The sequence below is a fragment of the Grammomys surdaster genome, unplaced genomic scaffold (assembly GCF_004785775.1).
Source record: "Grammomys surdaster isolate TR1022 unplaced genomic scaffold, NIH_TR_1.0 203, whole genome shotgun sequence".
Lineage (NCBI taxonomy): Eukaryota > Metazoa > Chordata > Mammalia > Rodentia > Muridae > Grammomys > Grammomys surdaster.
The window spans coordinates 2,088,090-2,107,837 of NW_021604648.1; the positions used below are offsets into that span (position 1 = coordinate 2,088,090).

Here is a 19,748-nt window from a genome sequence, read left to right on the forward strand (position 1 = left end):
CTGCATGTGAGGCCCTTCCCCCTCCCCTCTCAGTAGAATTGAAGGGCTTTTTGCTTTGTTGTTTTGCTTTTTATTAAGAGCCAGGTATGATGGAGCACACCTTTAATTCCAGCACTAGGGAGTCAGAGGAAGGCAGATCTCTGTTCAAGGCTAGTCTGGTCTACAGAATGAATTCCAGGACAGTCTGGGCTACATAGAGAGACCCTGACTCCAAAAATAAATGATTTTATGTAGACAGGTGTTTTCCCTGTACCACGTCTGTACTGCGTGTGTGGACGGGTGTTTTCCCTGTACCACGTCTGTACTGCGTGTGCGCAATGAAGGCCAGTTACAGACAGCTATGAGTATTCTGGCATTGGGTACTGAACCCTGGTTCTTAACTGCTGAGTCATCTCCCCAGCCCACTGGAGTTTATTTTTTTTAGAAAGACATTTTGGCGGCTGGAGGGATGGCTCAGAGGTTAAGAGTACTAGCTGCTGTTCTAGAGGACCCAAGTTCCGTTCCCAGCACCTCTATCACGTGGTTCACCACTGCTTGCAACTCCAGCTCCAGGAGATCCAACATATTCTTCTAGACTCTGAAGGTGCCCCCACGCAAGTGGCATGTATGCATGCATACAAATACATACTTTTTAAAATTAAAAAAGATAATTTAAAAAAAGCACCCCCCCCAAAGACATTTTTAAGAATGGGAGTTAAGAGTGTGGATGTAGGCTTCTCAAAGAGTAGCCCTGGCTTTGCCTATGTGACTTTGGATGATCATTTTAGCATCCTGCCCCACATAATGCAAGGGCATTCATTTGTTATGCAGTCCAGGGGCTGCTGAAGTCCCGGCATCATGGCTGATCAAGGACTCAGATCTAGTCATGTTTACCTGTGAAATGGCTCTTCCTCAAAACCCGGGGCCAGCACCTAATGCCAACCCACACATGCTGGGTCCCCAGACTGCCACAGACAATTCAGAGACAACACACATCAAGATGGCAGCTTTAATTGTCTTTGCCCTTAGGTTCCTTCTACTATAGGCAGCTTTGGCCAGAGGCCCATGCTTGACTGAGCCCAGAGCGCTTTGCCCAGGTGGCCCATTGCCCTGTGGCCACAGCTGTGGGAACCTGAGGTCATATCAGTCTGTCGTTCACCTGGTCCTCAAGGCTTCTTCTGCCCTAGAGGCCTGCTGGACAGTCGGGTGCGAGGCAGAACAGCCCTGAGCCTGTGATTCTGGTCATCTCTAGCTGCTTCTCAGGGACAGAGAGGCCAGTGGTAGAGGGAAGCTGGTTGGGAGGAACATGTCTCCACCACAGCCACTGGTTTCTCCTGAGATGAACTTCCTTGTGCTTTGAGATGGGTGCAGAGTAGAGCCCTGAGGCAGGGGTGAGGCCCAGCCAACGTCCTCAAGGCAGGAGTGAGAACAGTTAGTCATCTCACAGCACAGACAGAAAAATAGACAGGTGTGAGCACAGGGAGACAGCCACGTCCTCCACTTGCATGGGGCACAGGGCACACCCCGGTGACTCGCCAAACCTTCCAGGCTGGGAGGCCAAGGCTGATTATGAGAGTGGACCAGGAGACTAGGCCTTCACTTCCTGGATGAAAAGCCCCAGGCCTGCAGGGGCATCTGAGAGGCTGGAGTCCTAGTCTAGCTGAGCCTCAGTGGAGAGGACCCCCGGCATCCCCCAGTCATGCAAGAGAGGCTGGAACAGACAAAGGAGCTTGGGGCACACACGTAGGCTGAGGAGCCAGCTCCCAGGCACTCCAGGTGCAGTTTCTTTCTTCAGGCGTTCCTCTCTTCTAGGTTCTACCTTGGGTACAAGTTGGGCAGACAGATCTTCAGCTAATGCCCACCTTGCTCTGTGAAGGTCTTGGCACGGCTGCCAGCACTTCGAGGGCCCATGGGGGTGGCTGTGCTGTTGGCATAGGTGTCGTAACTGCTGTCTGAACATACGGAGAGCTCATCAGAGACTTCCACACCATCACTGATCTCTGTTGGACCAGAGGAGACAGAATGTGAGCGAGGAAGATTGGCTCTGAGGACAGGGGGACAGACAGAGGGGAAGGAAGGCATTCAGAGACAGATGTAACCACTGGTTCCAGTTAGCACTGAGCCTGGTGTTCTGGGGCCTCCTTGGTCCCTCCTAGGCCCTTAGTCCTCTGCCCCCTGGAACTTCTGTCTCAGAAAACTAATGCACCCTCGGGTGCTTGTTACCCAGTGTTTACATTTGCACATGTTGGCTCCTCTCTGTTGAGTGTCTTCTCTACCCAGCAACAGCTCTTTTCCTAAAATCTGGCTTAGACCTCTGCATCCCTGGTATGTCAGCCTACTAGACATCTATCTCCTCGATTCCCCAGGCTAGGCTGGGACCTCCTATTTCAAGCCAGCCTTGTTCATCCCCCCTTCTCATAGTCTACAAGGGTGGGGGCCTGAGCAGAGCCCCTCAAGGACCCTTGTGTTCTAGTGTTGGAGATGAGCAGAGCCGAGGTTCCGGAAGGTGGTTCTGTGCAATGCTGCTTGGCTCTGTGTGCCTGGACGAGCGGCGCAGCCCTGGGGCACACCAGTTTCCACAGGAGCACTCTTCCTTGTGTCTGATCAAGCTCTTAGCCAGGCACCTGCAGGTATCCTTCACACCCCAGCTACATCACCACCCAAACCTTTCTCGCTGCCCCAGGGAGCTCTGAGCACACTTTCTGACTCAGTTTTTTTGAGGAGCTGCAGTGACACCCAGTTTTGCACACGTCTTTACAGCTGCCTTCATAGACTAGGAATGTCAGCAGGGACTGAAAAGAGCACAGTTGTCACTTGTGAAAGTCATGTGTGAACCAAGGAAAGGTGTTGGGCCTTCAAACAGACTCCCTTCCCCACACTCTAGCTTGTCATGTTTATTCACCAACCCAGGGCTAACACTGAGCCCCAGGATCTGGGGTTGTATGATGTGGACACACATGTGTTTCTGTCCCCCAGTATATGTGTGGGTGTGAACTCCACCTATCCTGGTGTGTTACATGTGTGCCACCTAATCCCAGGGCATGTGCAGGCTGTCACCTGAGAAGATGAGTTTCTCTTTCATGATGCTGACATCCCGGCTGGTCCGGCGTACAGCGGCACTCAGCATGATCTGCTCTGGGTTGTAACTCCGTATACCACCCAGGCGCCACCTGCAGAGATAGCCCAGTAGGCATCAGGTCCTCCCCAGCCTCCCAGGAGCAGAGACCCAGCCCATTTCCAGAGCCTCTCCTGATGTGGCCTGAGAGACCCATGATACAAATGAGGAAACTGAGGCCCAGAGAGGGTTAATTACTGATTTCCAGCCAGGGCTCTCCTGCCTCTCCCCCCTCCTTTATCAGCCTCCCTCCCTGGGAAGGCAGTTCTATGTTATGCCCTGGCTCTCTTTGGAGGGGCAGTCTCAGGAGCAAGGAGCTTAGCAGATATGACTCTGATAACCTCCTATAAACCAATGAACACAACAGGCTGAGTAAAACCAGAAGGGGCCAAAGAGGTTGGTGACGGTGAGGTTTTGCTTAGGACTGGTCCTCACAGGTCCCCAGACCAAGATGTTAGAGGAACGGGGTCTGGAGTTATCTGCTTAGAAATAAGCACCCCTGATTCCCCAGGAGATGGAGCCCTGCTGGGTGGTCGGAGGCAGCCAAGATTCCATATAAAACTCACTGTGGGGTTGTAGATGGGGCTGACACAGCAGAAATGGACAGACAGGGTAGTAGGACAGGCAGACAGTAGGGAAGCAAGAGGCTGGAGGGGAAGGCACTGCACCTCGGCTGGGCCAGTGCTTTGCCAATTCTTGAGGGCAGTGCTTGTTCCTCTGGCACCTTGGCCGGCTCCTAGTGCCGGCCTCAATGCCCGGCATGTTGTGAGGTTAGGCAAGTGTTTGTTGAATCAGTGAATGAAAGGATGGGACACACAGAGAAAGTATCTCTCTCCTGATTCGTCTCCCATGGCCCCGCTCCTCTCTCTGGCTATTCCTGACTTGCAGGAGACAGTGACTCTGCTGGGGCTGTGTCTGATGGGTTCACTACCACACAGGCGGCGCCTGTGGACTCTGCAAGTGGATGGAGGCTACACGAGCTAAACGTGCTGTCAAGGGCTCAGTCCCAGAGCGCAGGTTCTCTTAGACTCAGGCCAAGAAGCTGGTCAACAAAGCTGCCTGACCCAGAGGTCTTAAGATCCCTGATAATCCCTAATGCTAAGGTCTCCTCTTAGAAATTAATGTTAGAACCCACGGGGGGAAAAGTATTAGGCCAGGGTCTCTACAGCCAGGCACATCTGGGTCAGGAAAGCCACCAGGGATTGAGGGGTAGGATCAGTCTCCCCCCAGGGTGGGGGGAAGGAGAAAGGAATGAGGGTGTGGATCACAGAGAGCAAAAAGAAAAGGTTATGGGAGAGATACAGAGAAACAGCATGAACCACTGGAAAGGAAGTCCCAAGAGGCAGAAGCCAATGGAGCAGGAGAGAAACAGAAACTTGGGCTTTGCACTGGGCAGGTGGCAAAGGGCCCCCTGAGTGCTGGACATGGGGATGTGAGACCCCTCTCCCCAGGGGAGACACTCTGGTGGAGGGAAGCTGGGTCAACATCTACCAAGAAAACACTGGTCTACACCTGCAGACACTGCAGTTAGGGACCAAAAAGTACAGCACACATAGCCAGACAGGAAGAAGACATCCCAGCACTCAGGAGGCTGAGGCAGGAGGATTAAAGGTTGGAGGACAGCCTGGGCTACACGGTGAGACTTTGTCTCAAAGGAAAAAAAGGAAAGGAAAGGAAAAGAAAGAGCAGAAAGGAAGGTGGGGGTGGGTGGGAAGGTGGAGAAGGGCCCGTGCTTCAGGCAGAGACGGGCAAGGGTGACCCAGGCTCAGGGCTCAGTGCACAGCAGCTTTTCAGACAGACCTGGAAAGGGAGTGGCTGGAAGGGGAGAGAGGAGCAGGAGGGGAGCACACCAGAATTACCTGATCAAGTGATAGCTGTGAGATGCCAGAGTGCAGCAGAGAGGGGGAGGGGAGAGAGGAGGGACATGCGCCATCAGAGCAGGATGGGACAGAGAGAGAACGTCAGTCAAGAGCCAACCCCAGCCCCTCGGTTCCTGCTTGCCTAGGGCCCCAGGCTGGCCCAACTGCTTCCCCTCCCTGGACCACCCATTCCACATGTGGCAGCCTCATGCCAGCTGTCCTAAGGGGTGCGAGGGGTTTTAACTGTCAGAGTAGCACTCCGTCCTACCAGGAGTGAACCCATACGCTGGCTCACAGTAGGCAGAATGGCCACAGAGGGGGCAACATCCACCAGATACCACACAGCAGATCAGAGCAAGGTTTGGCTCTGAGCCCTGAGCTGGGAGCTCATTCTAGAGGCCATCCAGCTTCTGCTGAGGGTGGAGCTGGGCCTGCTGGGATAGGCAGGTGATGGAGGCGTTGGTGTCTACTCACTTCTGGAGCACGAAGATGCCAATGATGAGGCTGAAGGAGATCAGGTCGGCGGTGACCCACATGAGGCAGTACTCGTCTGGGGGCTGTGGAGAGATGACCCAAGGTTAGCTTACAGTCACAGCTCTTCTACAATGAAGGGCCACAGACTGGGGGACCTCTTACGAGGACGGGCAAGCGGGGGAGCTTGAGGCTCCTCACTGTTTTATTTCGCAGGAGTGGACTTTGGGCATAGTGGGCTCTCTCTCTCTCTCTCTCTCTCTCTCTCTCTCTCTCTCTCTGTATGTATCTGTATGTATGTATGTGTGTGTATGCATACATGTATCCATTCGTGCATGTATGTGAGTGTATGAATGTGTGTATGTGTGTGTGTGTTTGTGTATGTATGTGTGTGTATATTCCAGGTAGAGGTGGTATGTTGAAATTCAAGTGTGTATAGCTTCCAGAAGCTCAAGGCAAGCGCCAGTTGATGATGCATTGTCATGTAAGATACCATGTACCAAGCACACAGACATATGACTCTACAAATAGGTATGGGACACCTGTGTAAGGCAGTAGGACATTGATCACAAGGTCTGGGGGAAGACAAAGCCCCATATATGTAGCCTCAGTACCCTTAGACTTATGGGGGGGGCACTTTTTTCTGTCCATCAACTCCCAGGTCTGAACAATATGCACACTTCCGCTGCCTGCCTATTACCTATTTCATGTCACCTTTGAGGAGGGTTAGAGGTATTTAAGGACTGTGTTGTTCAGATGGAAGATGAAAAGCAGGGTCTTTCAGGACTGGCAGGGGTCATGATAAGTTGTATGAGTCTAAAGCTCATGGCCCAGGCCTCCATAGCCTCCTCTCCATGACTGAGGCCCTCTTCTGGCCTTGCCCACACCTCTCTCCATGAAAGCATCGGTAACTTAGCTCTGACTTGCTAACACTGCAACCCTGTTTGCTACAGAGCCTTCTACCTGTCTTCGTGTCCTCAGGAACACAGCAAGGAGCCTCTGCCTCATCCCAGGGTTATCTCAGGGGCTGGAAGAGGAGCTCAGCTGGTCTCAGGTGCTCCAAGACTGGTCCCCACACACTCCTCACAGTCCTCTGAGTAGACCTGCCCTGTCCTCCAGTCTCTTTCTGGAACAACTTTTCCTTTAAAACCAAATCTAAGGAGTAGCTCATGACCCAGGAAACTTAGCTTCTTGAGAATCCTAGGCAACGTGATCTTCCCTGTGGGTTAGGCCCAGGGTCCCCAGCACTCCAGTGAAGACCCTGGAAGCTGTGACAATTCCACTGTGACTTAGCCTACCCCTACCCCTCTACACACACACACCATGGATGCCACCATCCTCCGATGCCCTGTATTCTCTGCAGGGAAAGCCCTTACAGGTAACTGATGGTCCTCTTCACCATCCCCAAGATATCCTCAGGCCTCACAATCTCCAACTCACCATGATCCAGAGCGGAGAAGGCACCCGAGAAAGGGTATGAGAGTTGTCGGAAGTGACGGAGGGGACCCCGGCACACCACAGCAGGGAGAAGAGCCACGGTGCATTGACAGTGTAGAGGTTTACACTCAGGTTCCAGGATGCATAGTCCCTGGGGAGGGGACAGAGGTCTTTAGCTGCTTTGCTATGGGAAGCTGGAAGAGCACCTCCTGATAGCCAGACACTTTCTCAGCCAGCCCAGGAAGAAAGTGTGTTTGTGTACAGGGGGTCTACACTCACAGGCAAGCCCATCTCTGCTCAGTGCTTCTCATCCCACTTCCAAACCCTGTGTGCCCAGGCTCCCTCCGTATTCTGCCCTGTGCCCACATGTGCTAAGTGGCGGGTTGAACTTGGGGATACACAGTCCCTCCCTCCTCCAGGGCCATCTTGAATGGCACAGGGCAGGCACCTGAGCTCCTGGTGGGACACCTGAGTGTAGCGGAGGTTTAGCTTCTGGATGTGACCTTTCCGTAGGGTGTCGATGGCTTCTTTAGATCCAGATGTTTGCTGGAAGCCAGGAGCCATCTTCCGTACCAAAGACCTCTGCCTGTTAGGCAGCCACATGACCTGTGGCAGGAGACAGGGTGGTCAGGCTGGTCAGAATTCTTATCTCCAGATTCGGGGAGAGGGTCCTAGACCTCCTAGATCCTTCAAGGGTCAAAGTGGAGCCTGACTATAGCAGTGGAGCCCACAGTGAACTACTTGGGCAGCTTGCCTGGCCAAGACAAGATGGAGGAGCCTCCCCTCCCCTCCCCTCCTCTGACCACACTCAATAGCACCTAGAGAACTGTGTGTCACAGAGTGGTATCAGGTTCCCCAACTGTGACACCACAGTGATTTGGGCCACGTTCCACTCAAGTAACCAGAGAACATGGGCCACTACCCTCCTCTGAGAGATTCAAAGGATCTGTTGTCCCCACAATGGGCCAGTCAGGAAAATACGGTGCACACAGCCCTGTTTCACCATCAGGGAAACTAAAGCCCGGAGAAGGGAACAGGTGAGTCTAACTCGATGCCGGGGGCTAAGCCGGGGTAGCCCACTGGGCTTCACCTGGTGCTGTGGGAAGCCTGAACGCAGCACGGCCTCCAGTGTGATGTTGAGGAAGCTGCCACGGTATGGGTGATCACGGGGCGGGTCCCGAAGGTTGAGGAGCAGTGTGGCATTGCCCTTGGCTAGCTCCAGGAGCTCTGCCAGGCTGCAGATGGACTGGTTCTGAACCTCCCTGTGGTCGGAGGGTGACAGGGAGCTGGCTGTCCAGAAGGGGTCAGTCTGGCAGAAACAGGGACATGCATGCCATCATTAGGTCTACAGAGCTTTCAAACGCCTTCCTGGCAATGGGGCATGGAGACCCAGGGCCACCAGTGACTGCAGATATGTTGAGCAATTGATCACTGTGGCCCAGGAGGGGTCTTAGGAGTGCCTAACATTTGCCTCTAGCCCCGCGCCCCCTTCCCAAGTGAATCCTTTGTTTAGAGCCTGTCCATCATGGCCTTGAGTCCTCTATGTAGTCCAAGATGACCTTGAGGTCCTGTTCCTCTTTACCTCCACCTGTTGCTGGGATTACACTACCCCATCAGGCTTATGTGATGCTAGAGAATGATCCAGGCCATGGTACAAGCTAGGCCAGCACTCTGTCAATGGAGCTACATCCCCAGTCCTGTATCTACAGCTTCAACAAGTCCACTGAGGATCAGCAGCCTTGAGAGGGAAAGCCAATCACCAGAGACCCCAAACAAGCAGTGGCAGCTACGGGGTCCAGATACAAGAGCCCAGAGGGGGTCACTGGATAGCCTGGTTAGGGTCATCTGAGCTGAAGGCCACCTGCCTCCTTCTTTAGGAGCCTTCCATGTCTCCCATGCCTAGGGCAGGCCCAGGTACAGGCAAACCTTGAGGAACCACTGGCCGGCGTTGAGCCTCTGTAGGACAGTCCAGTTGAGCATGGCAGCAGGCCTGCGGGCAAGCTCCGGGAATACCTGCTCCACATTGGTGGTCCGCCTCAGGGTAGTGTCATGCATGAGAAAGGGCACACCATCAAGGCTGCAGGAGAGGACCCTTGTCATCACCCACTCAGAGATACCCGTCTCCCCATCACCACCCTCCCTACTCCCCACCCTCAAAGGACACAGCTTTTCTGTTCCCATCTCAGCTACTACAGACTCCCCCTGGGCCAGTGGGGACCTCAAAGGGTTCAAGGGACAAGTCCTTGGCTCTCTATGGAGGTCAAGTGGGGAAGACAGCTGGGGAGGGGAGGGCTGGGGGAAGTGGGTCTGTGCACTTAGCACCGATAGAGGTAGGCACTGCCGGGATTGATAATGGGGGAGACGGAGGCTAAGCAGGAAGCATTTAGCTCAAAGTCCACTAAATGGTGGAACCTGGCCTCAAACCAAGTCCTTGACATGTCACATTGATAGCAGTGCCAGCACAGGCCTCTTAGACAAAGTCCACATACTTCTCTCGTCCTTATCCACCCACCAGGGCTGGCCACAGCTCACAGAGCTCCTTAGTGCAGACTAACAAAGGGCTCCCTCACTCCCTGTTCCTCAAGGCATTTTATAGGCTCCTAGGGAGGGAGGTGTCGGGTGTATACTCTATGCGGTCTACACCAGGAGTGCTAACCTCACTTACATGGTGTAGCTGTGTATTGTACACCCTGGGGAGTAGTATTTGGTGGCCCCGCCTTCTCTCCTCCTCAGGGTAACCTCCGATAGGTTGGGATGGGTTTCCCCATTGACATTCATACTAATAATATGCTGTATCTATAGATGGAGATGTGTACGTCCCTTCCATATGATCTGTTTGTTTGTTTGTTTGTTTGGATGGGGTTTCTCTGCATAGCCTTGGCTGTCCTGGAACTCAGTTTGTAGACAAGGCTGTCCTTGAACTCATAGATATCTGCCTGCCTCTGTCTCCAGAGTGCTGGGATTAAAGGCATGAGACTCACAGATGTAATTTTCTTTCCAATGTGTCTGTGACAGAGCTCTAGGTCCCCACACCTAAACCTTGCCTGAACAAGACCCTGTTCTTCCTATTCTGGAGTCTGGCACAAACCTCATTGGCACTAAAAGGCTGCCTGGCCTGCTGTGGACCATCCAGGCCTTTGTTCCCCTCCCATCACCAAGGCATGGGCAGGAGGTTTTATGAGGAGAGCCAGATGCAGAGGTGGGTGGGGGTGGGGAATGGCCACCACCAGACCTGATGGTGATGTCAGCTTGCAGCCCATACAGCTTCTGCTCCAGGGCCTTCCGGAAGGACATCAGTGTGTGCTCTGGAGCCAACTAGAGAGGAAAGACCAGAGAGGGCAGAGTTAGGGTCCAGCTGATGACCCTTCCCCAGCCAGTGGGAGGCCTCCCCCTGCTGGGAGGTCTGCCTCTCATTCTGGCTCCTTTCTGGAGTTGCTATGGGAACCTGGGCACTCACACAGCTGCTTCAAGGTTCCATTTTTTCATTTGTTATGATATGTATACCTCATGGAGGTTTGGGGGAAAGGGGCAGGCAGTGTGCTGAGTATGGACTCATATAAGTGCCTGACACAGCTAAGACTTAGCAAATAATAACTCTGACCATATTGCCCTTGCTGTATTACAGGCACTGAGCAAGACTCTGGAAGCAAATGGCCTTTTCCACAGGCCTGTGGCCCTGTGGTAGCCTTGGGCAGAGACTGAGTGCTTGGTCCCTTCTGGCTTAATCTCAGAGCCCAGGCCAGATGGAGATTCTGGAGGGGAGGAGAGAGGATGGGGCTGCTGTGGGGTGATGAGCTTCGTCTATACATCAATTATAATATTCTCTGCATCACTACACTGACACATGGTCTAAAATTCATGCTTGGCACCCAACGTAGTAAGTTTGCAGCCCTTCACCGGCTTGAAGGTCAGTCCCAGCCATTGCGCTGCATGACTCTGCCTTCCAACCCTGGGTGAACCCTGCCTCCTAAGGAACCACCTTCTCTTTCGAACTCTGGGAATACGGGATCACTGTTCTCCAGGGGTATTTAGCTTCCAGTCTCTCCTTTGGCGCCATGAAGTCAGAGTAAATTGCAATACCTTTTCCTACCACTAGAGGTCATCACCAAACCAGAGATTGGATTTAGACCCAGCAACTCAAAAAGGATGGTGATCATTTGAGAAGCCCTCAGGAACACACACTTGGTGACCCTGGACACAGTCATTCACAGTGACATGGAGAGAGCACTGCTGCCCACCCACCTCCCAAACCAGCACTAAAACGTCTGCAAGATGGTTTAGTAGGGAAAGGTTCTTGCTTGCAAACCTGACGACCTGAGTTTAATTCCCATGGTCGGAGGGAACTGACCCTGCAAACTGTCCACATGTGTCCTGAGGCATAAGGTTTGCAATGCCACATTTTTTAAGAAAGGGTTTTGGGATTGTTTGTTTGTTTGTTTGTTTGTTTGTTGTTTTTTAAAATAGACCCCACAGAAGTGAAGAGCAGAACAGTGGTCAACAGAGGCTGGGAGTGGGAGGGGAAGGCTGGTTACCAGGTAGAAATGATGGGCAACATGGACGGGTTCTAGCATTCTACAGCAATAGGGTAGCTGTGGTAAATGCTAACTTCCTGTGTATTTTGAACCAGGCAGAGGAGAGGATTCTGAATGTTCCTAACACAATGAAACAGTGTGTAAGGTGATGGGCAAATCGCTCTGGTGTGAGGATAATGCATTGTTTACACATTTGAGAACAACACTGCAACCTGCAACTACGCACCATCATCCCGTGTCAGGGTAGAAACCATACAAGTGTAAAATGAACACCACAACCAGGCATGGTGGCATACACCTGTAACCTTAACGCTCAGGAGGGGAAGACAGATGGTTTGCGAGTTCCGGGCTATTCTGGGCTGCACACTGAGACCCTGTCTCAAAAACAGGACAACGGATATAATGAGCAAGCCACCACAGGATGGAGCAGCCAAATGCACAGCTTGACAGGCTGTCTAGAGACAGCTTCATCAGCAGATAAATAGCACAAAGGAGACGCCGCGGCGGGTGTGTGTGTGTGTGTGTGTGTGTGTGTGTGTCTGTCACAGATGAAAAGGCACTCAGGAGACATGTGTCAAGCAGATGGGCTGCATGATGTCATCCAGATCATGATTTTAAAAGTCTGCACTACAAAGATATTTTTGAAGACAAAGGAAAAATAACTATGATATTAGGTCATATTAAATAATTGTTAATCTGGGGGCTGGAGAAATGGCTCTCTCTGGCTGCTCTTCCAGAAGACCTGGGTTTGATTCCCAGCACCTGTATGGCACCTCACAACCGTCTATAATTCCATCTAGTCCCAGGGAACCTGATGCCCTTTTCTGGTCTCCACGGTGTCAGGCAAAGCAATCATACACATAAAAGTGAAAGTAAGTACTTTTAAATATTGTCAGTTTGGTGTTACAATTACCATTATGTACGTGTGTGTGCATGTGTATGTGCATGTGTGTGTACGTGTGTGTGCATGTGTATGTGCATGTGTGTGTACATGTGTGTACATGTGTGTGTGCATATGTGCGCACGTGTGTGCATGTATATGTGTGTGCATGTGTGTGCATGTGTGTGCATGTATGTGTGTACATGTATGTGTCTGTACGTGCATGTGTGTGTGTGAGCATCCACACACATGCTTCAGTGCACACGCAGAACTCACAGGACCTCCTCTCCTTTATCTTTATGTAGGCTGCAGGGATTAAACGCAGAGTGCCAGGCTTTCACGGCAAGTGCTTCTCCCTGCAGAGCCATCTCCCCAGCCTGTTGTTTGCTTTTAAGTCCTTGTGTTCTGGGCACGGTGGCATATGCCTGTAACCCCGGCACTCAGGAGGCAGAGGCAGGAAGGCTGGTGGTAGTTTAAATCCCAGTTTGTCTCAAGCAGATCAAACCAAACCAGGATGTCCTTTTGTGCCAATGATACATCTGCTGACACAGACATGACATTCATTTCCCACAGGCTCCTCTCCTGCAATGGCTGTTGCCCTGTTCCACCCTCTGGGGTACTTACCATGGGGGCCCCTCGGTGGCCGATGAGGGCAGGTTTGGGGCCCAGGTCTTTCTTCTCCATGATGCAGGGAGAGGAGATACTGAGAGGGGCCAGGTAGAAGGTGAAGACCACGGCGAAGAAGGTACAGAGAATGGTGAGCTGGGAGGCTGCAGACACGGCCAGGAGGAACATTCCGTGAGCCACTGTGTGGCTCTCAGCAGGCCCAACCATGCCTAGCTAGCCAGACTGGAATCAGACTTGGTGTTCTGGGGAGTGGCTTTTGCTCTGACAGGAAGTAAACCCCACCTACAACTTATGCACACATGTACATGAAAACATAGGAACCCAGAGCAAAACTCCAGAGCATCCTTTGGTATAAAGGGCCTGAAGCCAGCCTGTGATGTTAAGCACAGGGGCCCCATCTCATACTCAGACCACCCAGGTAGAGTCCTAGTGGGAACAGTCTAAGCTGGCCTTGGTATTCATGGAGGTCAGGATGGGTGGGCCCTCTCTAGGGTGTACTCACAGGACCGCTCTGCACGGGCGAACTGTCCGGCAACGATCCAGGAGAGTGCAGTGATGGCCACCAGGGCCCCTATATGCAGGAATGGTGCTGTGCCCTGGGTGTGAAGAGAGGCAGGAGGGACCAGGGACTCAAAGGCAGATCCAGACCCCTCAGGTCACCAGCATGCTGCTGACCATCTCTACCTACAAGACAGGCAATCCTGTCTCTATTTGCCTGCTGAGGACACTGGGAAGCCTGCTCTGCAGACCCCTCCCTACTCCTCTGTGCTTTGGTGTGGAGACACAGAAGTGATAAAAGCTTGCCTGTTGCAAAGGTCCTGGGGAGGCAGTGTCCCTGTCCCTTGCCCACCTCACTCACCTGCAGGGAGATCAGCAGCACCTCCCACTCATCTTCCCAGAGCTGGGCCACTGCACACATGGCCACCACCGTGGAAGCCAGGATGACCACCAGCCCCATCTGGAGAGGAAAGTTCCAGACAGAGGGTCAGGGCAAGAGGGGACCTCTGTCTGGGAGAAGAGGAGAAAGAAAGCAGAAATGCACATAGGCTGGGCAGGGGCAGTGCAGCGCCTTTAATCCGCACTCGGGAGGAAGAGGCAGGTGGATCTCTGTGAGTTTGAGGCCAGCCTGGTCTACGGAGTGAGTTCTAGGACATCCAGGGCTATACAGAGAAACCCTGTCTCAAACAAAAGCAAAAACAACAACAACAAAAAGATGAGGAAGAGGAGCACACAGAGCAGAAGGAGGAGGGAAGGAGAAAGCCTGGGATGAGCGGAAGGCAGCGTGAACAGTGAGAGGCCAGCCAGAGGCAGAGGCAGAAAAGGCGGGCAGATCCCAGGCGAGAGAGACATGGAGAAAGAAAAGGGAAGACAAGATGAAAGGAGAGTGGGAAACCAGGGCCTCTGCCAGGGCAGGAGCCTGCGAACTGTGCAGTGGGAAGGGGCTGGGCTCGGAACCCCTAGTGTGAGCCCACACTGAGGCAGGCTCAGCTCACAGTGTTGTCTGCTGAACTGGCTGCCTTGGTCTCCTGCATTTGGCTGTTTTCTCTTGACATCAGATCTCCTGTAGCCTTAAACTCTTGATCCCTCTGCTACCTCCCTAGTGCTAGGACTACAGACGGGCACCAGCATGCCCAGCTTAATGGAGACTGAACCCAGGGTCTTGTCCATGTTAGGCAGACACTACCAACTGAGCTACATCCCCAGCTCAGTTTCTAATATGTTCCACCGGAAGTGTGGGCACAGCTGTCATGAGGTGCCTTCAGGGACAGAGATCTGTGGCGAATGGCACCGGAAACCCCAAACTAAGTAAGACTAAGCTGGGGTTCCCTGCTTCTGTCCTCTCTGGAGCCCTAGAATTCTTCATGGTCCAGGCTCCTTCCTCATTCACAAAGGCAGCATGAGACAGCAGGAGTGGGGCTGGGGACTCTGAGGAGCCCTTTCTGAAGACATCTTATTACAGTAGGAGGATGACAGCGGAAGTCCTCGCAATAAAACTGATTCCCCATAATCCTAATACAATTAAAATTTCATCACAGTTTTACAGTTGCTGCCGTGGTACCCATCATGCTCGGGAGCATTACTGAAATGTTCAGGAAGGGACTCTTCCCCACGGTGTCATTCAGACTCAGGAATAGCACAGGCTTGCAATATTGTGACCCCTCCCACACCTAACCTGGGAGGATCTACCCAGAGTCCTGGGGTAGACTGAACTTAGGCTTGGCACTTCTGTCCTTCTGGGCATGACTCATGATGGCAAGGGAGGAATCTACTCCTCACTCACTCACTCACTCATTCATTTATTCATTCATTCATTTTTCCCTGTGTGCTAAGACACAAGGAGAGTTGGAACTCGGGATTGTAGATTGGTTAGCCTCTTGGTAGAAGCCTGAGGTCTCTACACCTGAGTCACATCTCTGGGTCAAACCCTGTTGCACTGGAGGAGGGTAACACCTTCGGGGAACAGCTCTGAGCAGGAATACAGGGATAATGATGAATGCCTTCCAGGGAGGGGTTTCAGACATAAACGAGAACATGTATGTAAGGTGCTTTGCACAGTAGCTGCCACCAAAAGGAAATGATTATTAAATGTGAGTGCTGCCATTTTGAATAATTGTAACTGAAAGGGGTGACAGAGAGGAAAGGACAAGCCGCATACAGCGAGTACTCAATAAATGCTGCTAATGCTATTATGACAAACATGGTGTCTGGCATACTGGAAGTTCTCAAATCTCTCTCTCTCTCTCTCTCTCTCTCTCTCTCTCTCTCTCTCTCTCTCTCAATCTCTCTCTCTCTCAACCTCTCTCTCTCAATATCTCTCTCTCTCAATATCTCTCTCTCTCTCTCTCTCTCTCTCTCTCTCTCTCTCTGCAGGATTTCTCTGTGTAGCCCTGACTGTCCTGAACTCACTCTGTAGATCAGGCTGGCCTCTAACTCAGAAATCCGACTGCCTCTTCCTCCCAAGTGCTGGGATTAAAGGCGTGTGCCACAGATCAAATGTGCTTTTTTTAGAGTGCATCTGGAAAGACAGAAGCTAGCACCAGAAAGAACTGTCATGTACACCAGCAATTGGAGAACAGGCTGAATTCACAGTCAGTGCTGCTGAAGTGTCCATGGGTCCAGCAGGCCCCAGTCCAGCTCAGCTGCACATCCTGTGGCCAGGTAGAGTCTGGCTTCTTTCTGGCTTCAGCCTGGGTGGTTGATATAGCCCTCCTGGGTATAAGCCTTGAAGCCCAGTTGCTGTCCCCTGGAGTGGGGGAGTTAGAGGCACAGCACAGGGGCAGGGCAGAGTGCTCAGAGCACAGCATCCCTCCCAAGAGGTATTTGGATGGCTCTGGGTGGTGGCTAGGTACAAAATCATCTCACAGATGGGCTTTATGTTTGCCTCGACTTTCCTGGCCTCCCAGGCCTCTGAGCCCTGGGCCACAGCACTCACCTCCTGCCCATTCCTAAGCCTCTCTGCTCTCCCCTTTTTGGGACTCAGGGGAACCAGGGATTCTAAACACAGACCAGGATTAAAATGTCCCATAAAACTGACATCTTCAAAGCAATATGACCCTGGCATAAGACCAGAGGGATAAATGAAAGCCACCTTCAGAAAGAGGTCTGAAGGCATTGGAGGAGCATAAAGGCATCTCCGACACACAGGGGAGGGGAGCCAGCTGGGGACACTGGCAAGCATCTTCAGTGAGTTTGGGAAGATCGTACCAGGCCCCAAAATAACTTCCAAAAGATTAAGGAACATTTAAATGTCAAAAAGGCAATGTCATAAAATTACCAAATGATAACCCCCCCCAAAAAAAAATCTCCATTTCATCTTGGAGTGGGAAGGACCCTTCTAAGTCTGATCCAAACCCGAGGGCCACAAAAAGAGATGATAGTTTCGAGGGTTGTTGTTTATGTCTCTCCCCAACCCCCAAGACAGGGTTTCTCTGTGTATCCTTGGCTACCCCGAAACTCATTTTGTAGACCAGGCTGGCCTCAAACACATAGGGATCCCCCTACCTCTGCCTCCTGAGTGCTGGTGTTAAAGGAGTGCATAGCTAAGCCCAGCCAGATCGAAGGTTTGTTTGGTTTTTAAAGAAATAATAATAATAATAATACCCACATGGCACAAATACAATAAACAAAGTCAAAAAGTCAAAAGATGAAGGACAAACTGGGCAAAATTATCTGCAGTTCATCAACCAAAGGGTCAACTTCCCAAATCTACAAAGAGGTCCCTCAAATTGATAAGCAGATCCCACAGCAAAAGGACAGAAGACACAAAGCTAAGACTCAGGTGACTCTGCTCTATGAAACCTGAGCAAAGGGGAAATGCAGGCTGGGAGGACTCAGGGGAACCTCTGACCTCTCAGGCAGGTCTTTCCCAAGGGATCAGCTTCCGCCTGAGGGCAAGGGGATCCTGCTGGCATAGCCACACACTGCCTAGGGAGCGTGGGTTGGCACCATGTGCCAAAGGGCATTGTATACCTTCTTGTTGGACATGGTAGCACAGGTCTATAATGTGTGCTCTCAGGAGGCTGAGGCAGGAGGATGATGAGTTTAGAAAAAGCTGAGAGTAGTTGTACACCTTTGATCCCAGTATTCAGGAGGCAGAGGCAGAGGTAGATGGATCTCTGTGAGTTCAAGGCCAGTGTGGTCTGTAGGGTGAGTTCTAAGGGGCTACACAGTGAGACCCTGCCTCAAAACAACAGTGAAGAGAACAAGGAAAATACAGTGTTCTTTCCTCCTGGATCACAGCTACACTGCCCTGCAAAAGGTCTGAAAACTAGTAGATTCTAATGAGCTGGGCTGATGACTCGGGAATGAGGGGGTGACCTGAGCAAGTGTCAGGCACTGATTGATGGCCACGGCCTTACTGTGTCCAAGAGGGCGCTCCTGGCACATTTTTAAAAGGAGGGCACAGATGAGGTAACTGTGTGTGTACAAAGAAAGGGAGAGGGCTGGAGAGCTCACTCAGCAGTTATGAACTGATCAAGCCCTTGCAGGGGACTTCACAACTGCCTCTAATGCCAGTTCCAGACAACCCTACGCCCTCTTCTGGCCTCTGGAGGCATTGCATACATGTATTATACTTAAACACAGGCAAACATCTGTGCTCATAAAATAAATTTAAAGAAAAGGGGACATCAGTGAAATAGTTCAGAAAGTAAAAGTGTTTGTTGCCAAGCCTGATGATCTGAGTTTGACCCCCAGGACTCACATGGAGAAAAAAACGGACTCCCAAAAGGTATGTTTTGACCTCCATATCATATGTGCTGTGGTGTGTACACACACACACACACACACACACACACACACACACACACACACACACAAGTAATTAAAATAAAAAGGGAGTGTATGCAGGAAAAAGTTTATCAAGTATGATTTTTCATGTCTGAATTTTTGTTCACATAAAAAATGAATTAAGATAAAGCAAGCAGACAGAAATAACCAGGATTTCTTAAACACATCGGTAGAATTTCCAGGCCCTGTTCTAAAACCCAGAACCTGGGAAGCCAGGCCAGCTGGAAACAGACCCAGCTTGGCTCATCTCTGCCTGGCAGGCCCTTCTGCCTCTGAGACCTCACAGGACTGTGTGGAAGGGAGAGAAGGGCCTGGAGCAGGAAGCAGGTTAGCTGAGGAACCCTGATCTGACTGGCTCTGTAGAACTGCAGGCTTCTCCCTTAGGATCATGCCTGTGTGACCTGACCTGCTGAGAGCCAGGCACAGCCCCAGGAGGTGACCACAGCATGTGTGCCTCATCCCCAGATGCCAGCTGATATCCTCTTTCAAATGTCAGCAATGCAGCTGAGAGAAGAAAGCGCCTCCCAGAGGGGGCTGAGGAAGCCCCAGAGCAGTCCTCAGTATGAAATCCTCAGCAGGGACTGTTCTCTCCATCCCTACAAGACTTCAGTCACCTAGGCCTGGCTCCCAAGGTGACTCCCATCCTGCTCCACACACCTAACTCGAGTTCACCTGTGCCCTCTCTCCCTCTTTCCGTCTCCCTGCTAGCTAGGTCAGTCTTGTGGGTCCTGTTTGTTTCCAGACATTTCTGCCTCTTCTTAGATAGTGTGCCTACTCCTAGCCATGCTGTGGGGGAAAGAGATGACTCTCCCCCCCAACCTCCCACCCCACCCACCCCCACCCCCAGGCTCCTTAAAGGGGATGGCTCTATCTTGGCCAGGACTGGCCTAGTCCTACGGCCCTGATCAAGCATAGCAGGTATCAACAACCTATACTCAGCATAGGTGTGTGTGTGTGTGTATGTATGTGTGTGAGAGAGAGAGAGAAAGAGAGAGACAGACAGACAGAGACAGACAGAGACAGAGAGACAGAGTGAGACAGAGATGAGGTTTTGGACCAGTCTGGAATGAACACTGGGACAGAGGGAGAAGCCATCAGTGCCAGGTTAGTCTTCAAGTGTCATTAAATTAGAGTGGGTTGAGATCAGGCACCTGGAAGAAACTGGTAACACAAATGTTGTAAAACGCATCTGGGAGGGGAGGCTGCGGGGAGGAGAAAGAGACCCCTGCCTTGGGACACAGGCTATATAGAGAGCGTTCAAATACAGGGAAGGAGCTCAAAGAGAAAGAGCAAATGAGGGCCAGAGCGAGGGAGTAAAAGCCACGGAAAGGTGGGCAGGCCAAGGGTGGGAATGACATCTCCCGCAGCAGAAGTCGAGGTGACTGTCCCATGGTGGTGGCAGAAAGCGATCAGGACCAGACCAGGACAGCCTGGGCCATCCCAGGCACCAGCACCAAAGCTCACTAAAGACAGTCGAGAAGGCGGGGCCAAGGCAGAGCTGGTGCTGTTGAGTGCAGTGGCTGCAGGGCAGAACCCTGGGCTTCCCACACACGCTGTGA

The 19,748-nt window shown here is 52.0% G+C and overlaps 1 protein-coding gene across 2 annotated transcripts in view; it reads right to left on the minus strand.

Annotated features, from left to right (window-relative positions):
• Positions 1-974: 974 nt before the first annotated feature.
• Gdpd5 (glycerophosphodiester phosphodiesterase domain containing 5) overlaps positions 975-19,748 on the minus strand; it is a 77,335-nt gene continuing 58,561 nt past the window's right edge. For both annotated transcript variants that reach the window (XM_028770724.1, XM_028770723.1), the window contains 11 exons: positions 13,760-13,858; positions 13,403-13,496; positions 12,898-13,043; positions 10,094-10,176; positions 8,788-8,938; positions 7,952-8,170; positions 7,310-7,467; positions 6,865-7,012; positions 5,428-5,510; positions 3,037-3,149; positions 975-1,979 (listed from right to left, as the gene is read on the minus strand). In XM_028770724.1, coding sequence (XP_028626557.1) covers positions 1,831-1,979; positions 3,037-3,149; positions 5,428-5,510; positions 6,865-7,012; positions 7,310-7,467; positions 7,952-8,170; positions 8,788-8,938; positions 10,094-10,176; positions 12,898-13,043; positions 13,403-13,496; positions 13,760-13,858 — 1,443 coding nt within the window. In that variant the 3' untranslated portion in view covers positions 975-1,830. The remainder of the gene's footprint in view (positions 1,980-3,036; positions 3,150-5,427; positions 5,511-6,864; positions 7,013-7,309; positions 7,468-7,951; positions 8,171-8,787; positions 8,939-10,093; positions 10,177-12,897; positions 13,044-13,402; positions 13,497-13,759; positions 13,859-19,748) is intronic.